Below are 11,351 nucleotides of genomic sequence, written 5' to 3'. Positions count from 1 at the left end.
TAATACAAAGTTTATCAGTTAAGACAAATTCAACCATTTAAATCATTGGCTGTTTTCTCTAAACCAGAAAAAAGAAAAGGATAGTTTGCTTCTCTTGTTTTGAGTCAGTAGGGTGTTCATTAGGAATCCATTGGATTTTGATGCAATGCTGCCAGCAATATGTATATCACATTTAGACTGCCCATGTTGGTTGTCTTATTTCAGTATACAGTATGTATATTGGGGATCCTGTCTGCCATGTGGGCTAGCTAAACAATTGTGCAGTTATGCTATTCCCTTATTAACTAACAAATCAGATCTTTGTTATGAGAAGTGTATTGATTACAGTGGCAGAACCATGTGTAGTTTGTGTTGGATTTGTATAAAGTATATCTGATTGGAACCGTTTGCATATGTATAATTAGTGTGTTTATCCTGAAGGTCTAGGTTAGACTATAATGGAGTTTTTTTTAATCCTAAGATTCAGTTCTTTTTCTCTGAAAGGTTGAAAATATGGGTAGGTGTTTGTGGTCCTCTTTCATCCTTTTCCTTGCTCAAAGTTTGTTTGTGGCCTGTCTTCTTTTTTTTTTCCTTTTCAATCAAAGCATGTTCTAAATCTCGCATGGACAAGATCTGATTCTCCCCTGTTTGCTTCAATCTCGTTTCCAACGCAAACAGGAGCAGTTGATATGTGTTTAGCCATTTAGTGTTTGTTTGGTGTTGCTGTTGGCAAGAAACTGTGTTCAGTTGTTTTAGTTGTTTGCTTACTGTGGCAGCTGATAAGAAACTGCATTTAATATTCAAATCTGTTTGCTGGCATACAGTTGGGTATGAAGCCATGCCCAGTTATTGAGTTTGTCCTGTGTAAGTGTTGCAGTTAGTGTAAAAATCACATTCAAAAGAGCATAATTCGTTTATTCAGTGGAGACTGTGGTCATGGTTTAAAGAGTTACAGGCGGATATTTGATTGATCCTTTAGTTAACAGTGTGTGGTTGAAATATGATGCCCATTTTGTCAAATAGAAAAAATGTTATCATTGCCAAATCTTGATATTAGTTTGGCATATGTGCTTGCTCGAGTTCATACGCACACGAATTGCCTTTGATAAACTTCATATAATCATATGAATCAACTAAGTGTACCACCTCATATATACTTGTTCAAATCTGGATAAACTGTTGACATTCTAATGTGTCATATGGGGCATGTTTGGGTTGTTTACTATATTGCAAGCATGTTAGGTTGGTTGTGCATATGTATGTATGAGATATACATTAGCTATACATGGCATATATAATTTGCTTTGAGTGTATATCTTATGTGCTTGACCCTATTATTTGATCATGTACTAATCCTCTCTTTCCATTTTCTTTGTGCATGACCATCGCATACGAGTCCGAGGACTTATCTTCTTTTTGCATTCGGTGTTGGGCTAAAAGACCAACGAAACCTCCCATCATTCCTCATCCGCAGCAAACAGAAAAGAAAATCTGGGCCAAGGCCCCAATAGCAGTCCAGATCCACAGCAATACAAGAAAAGCTGCTAGGCCGAAGCCCAAACAGCGCATAGGCCCAACAATCCCAAAATGGGCTGGGCCCATTTGATTTACTTTTATATATTTCATTTTCATTCGATTTGTATTATGTGACTAACATTTTACTTTGTTTTATTCTTCTTGATTTAGATGAACTTAGCGAATTTAGTAAGTTAACTTTAACATATTGGGTAGTAAATTTAGGAGAAAAACTCACAAGCAATCTCCCATAAGTTTCATTTTCTCCTTTTATATTTATAATATACATAATATTTACCCCCTAGAATAATTGATAGCATAAATTCTTTTGAGTTAGAGGAATCATATTTTAGTGTCTTAATTTCAGAACGTCATCAACACGCAAACGTATTTTAAAATAACTCTACAGATTTTGAGCCAATCATGTATATTCTTGATTAAGCTAATGGATAAAGATAATAAAAAATGGACAAAAGAAAGCTATTAGCTATTTCGTATTTTTTCATACTCCTAAAACTCAAAGTCAATTAATATCTCATTGTTTAGTTCGTTCAAATATTTATTAAAGCATTGCATAAATTTACGTCTTCTTTACTTATATGTTAGATTATCCTATTTTCGTATAGACTCATTTTATTATGCTACTTCCTTTTAAAATTATTGATAATTATTATAAATTTTATTTCAAATATCATTCTAAGATTTCCTTTTATAAAGTATTGGTCTTATTTCAATAGCCTTCTTATTTAAAGCGTTAGCAACATTTATAAAACCTTTGTTTCAAATAGCATTCTAAAATCTCCTCTTATATGAATTACTAGTCCCATTTTTTTTTTTTTTTTAAAATAGCATCATTATTTGAAGTCCTTCTATAAATGGCATTTAAAATCTTCTTTTGCACAAATCGTTATATCTTTCTATAAGTCTTATTTGCACAAGATATTTTCTTAAAATTTAAATACTATATCCAACATTAATTAATTAATCTAAGTTTGGTCGGATAACCGTAAGTTAACGGATTCTAAAGGATGCCTAACCCCTTCCCTTTAGGATAATATAGAACCCTTACCTAGAATCACATTGGTTAAGCAGACCATTAACAGAGGTTTAGTTTTAACTTTACCTTAGTTAATATCTAGGTGTCCTAATTCACCGTTAAAATTAATTAGGTGGCGACTCCTTAAAATAAACAAAACAATATAGGAATCTCCAATATGTTGTACTCCGCTTCAACTCCCGGGTTAAAAATGGGGTGTGACACACCCCATATACTAAAAAATCAAACAATATTCATGTAATTCCCAAAGTATCTCCATCAAGTCAATAATAGTGGATTCATTGCCACATGCATATTACCCATTAGTGAGAGCAAATGAAATTATTACACAGCAAAAAACATGGACCTCATATTATTACTTTTCTTCAAAATATTTAATTGTTGTATTTTCTATTCCGCCACGTCATTTATTTGTTATGTTTACTAAAATAAATATACTTAAAATATATATATTTAAAAAATAAGATACAATTTAATTACTTTTTTATTTTTATTCTTACTCTAATAAATGTGAAAAGAGATTAATATCAGATGAAGATCAAATAATGAATAAGGTAAATTAGTCAAATTATAATTCTAATTCACGTTTCCTTAAAAAACCATGCAAAAGACAACATGACAAGTAAAATGAGTTAAACCGAGAATATTTACCAAAAATTAAAAAATAGCATTTCTTCGTTTAAATAGAAAATTAATTTCTACTTTGTTTCGTTTCAAACATGTAAAATTAATTTAATAATTTGAATTACAATTATCCAAATCAAAATTTGATAAAAAATAATAAGTATTTTACACTTTTAAATTAATCGAATTAAAATTGAAAGTATCAACTGATGCTTAAATATTGCTATTATTTTATCTCAAAGAGAGGAAAATAGTTTTCTTTTAAACAAGTCTTCTCTTTTAAAAAAATATTAATAAATTTTCGTAGCAAACACGAATAAAATAAAGTTTTAGATACGGAGCACAAACTACAATGTTATATTAATCGTATTTTGAACATAATACATATATATATATTATCACTATCTAAACAAAACTACATAAACATAAATACACTATAATCCGAAGTGTTGGGCCCGTGCGCAGCATGGGCATAAGCCATCTAGTATATATATATATATATATATATGATGCCAATTAAGTTGACTAGATTATAATACTGTAATATGAACGTTCCTCAAAAGAAAGAAAAATAAAAACAAAATCTCTCATGTCACGTGGCATTGGGGGCGGAGCTAGCTTGGAGAAAGAGATTGAATCTTTTTGTTTAAGAATGCTTCAGGCAAAAATTAGATTTTTTTGGGTTATAAATAATCCGCTGATTACAATCAAAACTTTGTTACACAAGGAAAAAGTATAGTGAAGTCGAAGAGGGTTCAAAAGTTTGTTTTAGATCACACTTCATTTCAAGGGTAACATTTTTTTATCCCTTTGTATATAATCATGATTTCGCCAGTGTGTGATTTTTGAAAAAGATTATTGTAATGTCCCTGTGTAATTGTCAATCCATTTTAGCTTTTGCTAGAGGCTAAGCATAGCAAATAAAACTTCTACTGATCATCAAATAATTTTGTTTGTGCAGATTATCAATTGATGCACTGTTAGCAAAAGCCTTTGCCAACACAATGGCAATACCATCTGGATCTTCCTAGCAAATAAACAATGCTATAAGCCTATACTAAGGAGAGATTAGACATATAGCCTAGTGGTTATAATTCTACCTAAATAACTTACCCTCTGTTTGGATGGTTGTTTCCCGTGGTTCATTAATGTACAGTATAGTATGGTACAGTATGGTGTTGTATTGTATTGTACTGTATTAATGAACACAATATTTGGATAGACCGTATCGTTTGTTGTGGTTTAATGACATTTGTATTGTTTGGTTTGACTGTATGGTACTGTATAATAACTTGTAAGTTTACTAAAATACCCTTAACTTTTAATTAGAAATTAGTTTATATATATTAATAAAACTCAGGTAAAGAATAAAATAGGAATTTAAAAAATAAGTAGGTAGTGAGTGGGGGTGGTGGAGGGGTGGGTGGTGTGAGGTGTGTGGTTGTGGGATGAGGGTGGGGGTAGTGGCTGGTAGGGTGGGGGTGAGTGGTTGTGGGGGTTGGGTGGTGGTGAGGGGTAGTGGGTGGTGGAGGTGTGGATGGTGTGAAATGGGTGGTTGTGGGGTGGGGTGGGGGTGGGTGGTAGGGCAGGGGTGCGGTGGGGGTGCGTAGTAGGGTGGGTTTGGGTGGGGTGGATGGTGGAGGGTGAGGCAGTGGTGGGGTGGGGTGAGTGGTAGGTTGGGGTGGATGGTGGAGGGTGGGGTATAATGGGAAATGAAATACGTAACCACGGAAAAATCACCAAATCCGTGGTTACAAAAATTGGGACTTTCATGGTTATATAATCATGGGATGAACTACGGGTTTACAATACCATATCACATAATTTTAAGAACAATGAAAACAAACATGGTTTCATACAAAATCATACATTAATGAACCACGGGAAACCACCATCCAAACAGGGGGTTAGTGAAATGTTCTAATTCCACACAAAGTCCTTCACCCTTCTACTCTTTCCAAAACAGATCAAATCAAAAAATCTATGTATATATATGGCCTGAGGAGAATGGGAAAACTCAATCACGAAACTGGATTTCCAATCGAAAAGATGAGGAAAAAATCCACTATTGCAAAAAAAGAGAAAATTTTCTTCTTTTTCAATAAGGGTGTTAGGCACAGATATGAGCAACATTTCCCGTCATAGAGAAAAAGCGAGTTAACAGGCTTGAAGTAGAGGAGATGGTAGTTAGCCAACTTCAAGCACATGAATTAGCTATACCAATAGTTCGGCCATAAGTTACCCCAAGTTAGAGAGACTTGACAAAGTATGATACCAATGGTTAAGGTCTAACGAGATGATAGTTATCGACCACAAGCACATAAACTCGCAACACCCCCCCCCCCCCCCCACACCCCACACACACACACAACCCCAGCTCCTTCTATGGAAAGAGGAGAGGAGAAGAAAAGGGACAGCCAATAATGACAAGATATTTTGTTTTTGTGACCAAATAAATGGAAGAACATTCTGAATCATGTCCCACATATCTCTCATACTTAAGTACTTTAGCATGAGGAAACAAGGGCTGAAAGTGAACCAAAGCATAATCAAAGTAAAGAACACAACATTCAACCCTTCAGTTTCTATCTTTTTGGTTAACCATCTTCACAGAAGGGGCAGCTTTTGGGGGAGGTAGATAGAATGATAGATCCTCATAAGTTGTTCAGCAGAAACTGTATTGCTTTGCATTCAAATCATATCACAAATATATGTTGGTGAAAGTATATATCTTAAAATCTGATATAAGGACAACAAGGAACTATCAACTTATGCATCTAAACTAATGTACATTTGACTGACAAAAGTTGGAAGTCCTCCCAAAGCAAAATTCACAGCAGGAGGTAAACAAAGCTGACCAAAATCACAAAACCAAAATTATACCAACAAAAAAGGAAGATCAAAAAAGAAAAGAAAAAAATGAAAACCACTAACTTCAACTATGATGCGAGAAACTTTGTTCCCTGCTATACATCCCACCCATCGTTTCGATGGTGAAATTCTGATTTTCTACTCGATATGCTTCCGTACATTTCTGAAAACTTTTGGAGGCAACTGCTTCTGAGTCCATAGTGAGTCTGCGTATTCCGGCTAATTGCAACACCGGAAAACTTTGAAGTATCGATTGCCCATGCAGGTTTAACGTATTCAACTGTACTAGAAGAGCTAGAAGAGCTCGCGTTTGCATACAAGTAGTTTAACAACACATCCTCACAATTAAAAAGCTTGTCCACTATGTCCCTACCTGCTTCTGCTTCTTTGCTCCAGTATTTTTCAAAAGCCATTTTACTATCCATGAAGGCGGCTCCAGTCAGAATCATATTATATCCATTGTGCTCACGAGCATGATTCTCGGCCCGATACTTCAACGGGTTTCCATCTGCAAGACGAGGATAAAACCCTACGATTTTCTCAGGGTGCTCTCGCCATACCTTAAACCCACGTTCAACATCATCACAAGGCATCATGATGTCATCATCAAGCTCAAGAACTGCTCGTGTTTCTATCAAAGGATCCAACTTAAATCGATTGTTCAACGAGTTTTGTTCCTCTACTCGTATCCTCACTGGCACTGCTGAATCGAGCTCGCTTAATTCTGGTGCTTGGCCTTTATTCCACACTACAACAATCTCGCGCACTGAAGAACACCTTGAGTAATGCTTGACATACATTTTCAAGTTCCAAAGCCGAGCATCGTAGGTCATTGTTAATAAAGTGAACTGAGAGTATTGACCGTTCAACGGGTAAGCTTCCTGGGCCCCGCTTCCTCCGTAAATGTATTTAACTCCGGTGCACATTAACACCACAGTTGATAGAAATATTAAAGCAAGAACGAACCCACCACTGCATGTTTTTGGCTTTATTCGGGCGCGGAGAGACGAGCTTGCTCTGTTCAAACGACTACAAAATAGTCTCATTCTATTAGATAAAAGGCTCGATCTTTCCCAATCAAATGGCACATCGCTCCTCTTTCCAATATTGTGAGGGCACCAACTTAAGGGAACTAATCCTTTTACTGCTCCTAGTAACATACCAAACAGTATAACCAGCATTACGACACCTAAAACTGATGCAAACCCAAAAATAAACCGTCGATTTACATCTCCTGAAGGGACTCGGTCCCCATCCATAACTGCAACCCACTCCCCAGAGCTTAGTTGTTGCACATCAAGTTGATGACTGCGGGCACCGTTCCAGGCATTTCGTCCCTTCATCGATTCCTTAAGGCCCAAAGGCACCTCAAATTCTTTGTATTCAGTAGGAGTCAGAGCTTCTATTTTGAAGAGACGTAAGCGTCGCCCGTATGTCTCACCACAGTCTTGACCAGCACGATAAAGATGTCCATCGTATAAAAACGGTCTACCTCCATTGCGGGCCCCCTTGCTCTTGTCAGTGTTGTAGATAGGATTCTTTTTATGCGGTTTCCATGGACCAAGAGGTGAGCTACTATACCAAATCTCCAACTGACCATTCTTCTTGGCACCAATTCCACTGTGATCTGAACCAAAAAGCCAGTACTTCCCATCATGTTGAATGATAAAAGAATCAACAAGCGGCTTTTTCATTATGACCTTTTCCAGTTTCCATTCCGTAGGAAACTTTACAGCTCGATAAAGACGAAGATCCCCTTTAGCACTGCCCTCAGGCATCATATACGTCTGCACAAAATATTATAGATGAAAGAAATATTAATCACGGCTTCAAGCAATATAGGCTTTAATGATATCACAAGACTAACATTTGCAGGCAACAAGCGAGAACCTAACGGTTAAAGACGATTTAAAGACCACAAAATCAACTGATAGACACTGTTTAGGAATTTTACGTCTGCATCAGAATATCCTGCCTATTCACGAGTCATTCAGAATGCAAGCATGAAGATGAGATCACATTCACACATGCTGCCTAAAAGGCCTGTCACACGATACCTCCACGTTCATTATTCTTAAGTCCTTTCCCTCCCTCCATACTCTTCTATAATCTAATTTCACCACATTAAGCTTTGTACATAGTACAAACCAAACTTGAGGACATTGATGTAGCAAGTATAACATTGTTGTTCCAGACAAAATTTCGTTACATAATGTACACTAAGAATAAATATACAAAAAATATACACAATCAGTGTATAGGTATTGTATATTTTGGCTAGCGTCCGTAATTAATTTTGGCCGACGGGTCAAAAAAGAAAACAACCCACGTATAAATAGTTCAGGAAGTAAAGATCTTACATTGCCATTATAGTCAAAGACATAAGGATAGGAGAGATGCCAGTCTTCATCTAGAGCAACACCCAACTGCTCCCACGTTGCTCCCTTATCAGTACTTCTTGCAACTCCAATATCCCCTTGCATTGTGATTGAATTCTTTGCTTCAAAGAATAGGTAAAGGATTTCTCCCTGAATAACGTAGCCAAACAGAAAAATAACGATCAAGATCTTGTATGAACTAAATGAGAGGAATTTAAAGATTGTAGCACAACCAAACACCCCAGTTAAAATAGTTCAAACATAAAATATCATATAGCACCACAGTTAGACAAGTCATATATATGACGTAACTTTCAGATGTGTAATGCTACATCCAAGAAAAAAATATATCTAAAATATAACTGGAACTCAAAAATCCTAGTTTTGATTGTAAATAAGTTTTTGATGAAGCAACCTTTACTTGACCGCTCTAATTCTTATAAAGTCTATTCGTGGAGTAGAAGATAAGCCTATTGAGTTAGTTTTTCGTCTATACCATTTCTGCACCCTGTAGACTAATGAGCCCATCATCAAAACGCTATATCATCTATAACAGATTCAACTCAATTTTTTCCCATCACAATTGCATATTTGTGGTTTCTCTTTTCTTTTTCATTTTACTGAAGAAAATTGGACTTGATGCCTCGGAAGGATAATTGCAAAACGGTTTCAAGTGCTTACTAGGAATATAAACAAAGCCAACCATGTTACTCGTAATTAAGACAAAAAGCCTGTTTAGTACAACCATGCAAAATTAGAAATGGTCCTCGCACACAGACGTGCTTTTTCTATCAGGAAAATTGGTGAGCAGTCATGTTTTTGCAGATTATTAACTCAGGGGCGTAGCGGATGGGCTACGCTCCACACTGAGCAGAATAATAAGCATAACCAAGGAAAGCAACATACAAAAGAGCCAAAAGGATAATGTCAAGGAACTAAAATATTACCTTTCCCATCCCTATCTTCTCTACGACTCAACCTACTTGGACTAGACTAAAAATTTCCCTCCTTCCCACCAGGATTCCTCACCAAGAGGAAACGTTAAATGACAGATCATGTGACATCATCAGCCAATTTAAATAATCTATCTGTTTCAGGATGGTGATTAAGCTGACATGATTCCATAATCGTCACATCAAATCTCTAAAAGAAGATGATAATAGAGGATTAAAGTTAAATACTCCTCCACAAAAGTCTCATCAAATGAACTTTCAAACAAGCCATCATACTTTCACCAACCGGATTACATGCTTTCGGTTATTTGCATATCACAAATATAACAAAGATAATCCATCACAGAGTAACAAAAGCTAGCAGATATTATTACTACTTACTAGTATACTTTCCAACTAAGATCAAGCAATAAAAGCTAAATAAGAAAATAAACCTAAAAAAAAAAAAAATGGTTACCTGAACATAAAGAAAAGGATCAGCAACAAAATTACTAGGAAAACTAGCCCCAGAAGCTGAAGCACAAGTGACAACTGGATTTGCCACTGGCCATGCTGCACTCTTGTTCCTCCAAACATTTGCCTGAAAAAACATTTCCAGACACAAAATTCAATAATCATGAAATTCTCACAAACCAAGTAATTTTTAGACCCAGCAAAAACAATACTCCCTCTGTCTCAAATTAGTTGTCATGTTTCGCTTCTCGAGAGCCAACTTGACTAAGCTAAGTTGGATTAGATCAACCCGATTTTTTATCATTAAAATTTAGATATTCAAAAACCACCTGAAAAGTAATATACCGTTGCAACTTTTCTCATGTCAATTTGGTGAAGAAAATACCTTTTAAAATGTTCTGTCAAAGTTCAAATAGTTTGACTCTCCAGAAGGCAAACATCACAACTTAACTAATTTTGGATGAAGAGAGTAAATCTTTGAACACAAATCACATGATGCATTCAATCTCTAGTAATAATTATCCTCCCACTCTCTATTATTTTCCCAATTGATAAAACCCAAAATCTCAACTTAAAAGACTTAAAACAACAAATCCCAGAACCCCAAACCAGATAAAATAAAAACTGAATCTTTAAAACCAAAAAAAGGAGCATAAAAAGAAAAAGGAAAAGAAGAAAAGTTACCTCTTCAATGGGTTTAAGGTTAAAAGGAGAATCACCATAGTAAACACCAATTGACCAAGAACCTTCATTGTCTTCATTACAACCCAATTTAGAAAGTGTTGTATGTACATTTGGTGGAAGTAAAAGTCTACAATAAATTCCAGCAATTGAAGCTAGACACACAAATGACACCATAAAGAACACAAAAGCTGAAGAATTTGCACAACGATCATTGCTACCACCAACACCATTACTATTATTATTACAACTCTTAGCAGTGTTGTTTCTGTTATTACACCACCACCACCACCTACAACTGCCACCTTGGACAGTGGTCCCAGAAACTGCAATTGGAAGTGAACCCATTAACCAAAATTCTATCTTTTGTATTTACTTATACTAATCTATGTATTCTTGAATTCTTTTTTTTTTTTTCTTCCTTTTGGAAGTACAAAAAAGGTGACAGAGTGGTGGAAATAACTAGAGAGAAAAGAAAAACACAAATGTTTGATGAAGGAACTTGTTGCTACTAATGTATTATGTTCCTTAATTGAGTTGTCTATGTTGGTGTGCTGGCTTTGGCATTGATGCAATATATAGAGAGAGCGAGGGGGGTGGGTGGTTTTCAAATTTCATCATTTTGTTTTGTCTTTTCCCTTTTATTTTAGTTTTTATAAATCATGTGGATAACTGATTGTATATTTTTTTATTTTGGAGGGTGGGTGATCAAGGCGGATTCAGTATTTGAAGTTTGAGTTTAGAATTTAAAAAATTTATTTAAATTCATTTGATTTATCGAGTTAGAAATTTATTTGTCATACATATACGGTATTTTTTTGAGGTAAAGTCATTGCTCTG

At 35.5% G+C, this 11,351-nt stretch overlaps 1 protein-coding gene across 1 annotated transcript; it reads right to left on the bottom strand.

Annotated features, from left to right (window-relative positions):
* Positions 1 to 5,836: 5,836 nt before the first annotated feature.
* On the bottom strand, positions 5,837 to 11,070 carry LOC132613535 (glucosamine inositolphosphorylceramide transferase 1). Its single transcript, XM_060327584.1, has 4 exons — positions 10,515 to 11,070; positions 9,835 to 9,957; positions 8,407 to 8,574; positions 5,837 to 7,833 (listed from the first exon to the last, which is right to left on the bottom strand). Exons 1-4 carry the CDS (start codon positions 10,857 to 10,859, stop codon positions 6,142 to 6,144), a joined length of 2,328 nt encoding a protein of 775 aa, XP_060183567.1. The 5' UTR covers positions 10,860 to 11,070; the 3' UTR covers positions 5,837 to 6,141.
* Between the last annotated feature and the right edge of the window lie 281 nt (positions 11,071 to 11,351).

Source organism: Lycium barbarum, chromosome 10 (assembly GCF_019175385.1).
Source record: "Lycium barbarum isolate Lr01 chromosome 10, ASM1917538v2, whole genome shotgun sequence".
In the NCBI taxonomy this organism is placed as follows: domain Eukaryota; kingdom Viridiplantae; phylum Streptophyta; class Magnoliopsida; order Solanales; family Solanaceae; genus Lycium; species Lycium barbarum.
The sequence above is the reverse complement of the archived record's forward strand: the minus strand, read 5'-3'. Positions and strand labels throughout refer to the sequence as shown.

Coding starts and splice junctions, on each gene's coding strand:
- LOC132613535 (XM_060327584.1), bottom strand. CDS start 10,859: ATGGGTTCACTTCCAATTGCAGTTTCTGGGACCACTGTCCAAGGTGGC. Junction 9,958..10,514: donor ACCTTAAACCCATTGAAGAG/GTAACTTTTCTT, acceptor ATGTTTTTTCAG/GCAAATGTTTGGAGGAACAA. Junction 7,834..8,406: donor TCTTTGACTATAATGGCAAT/GTAAGATCTTTA, acceptor TATTTTGTGCAG/ACGTATATGATGCCTGAGGG.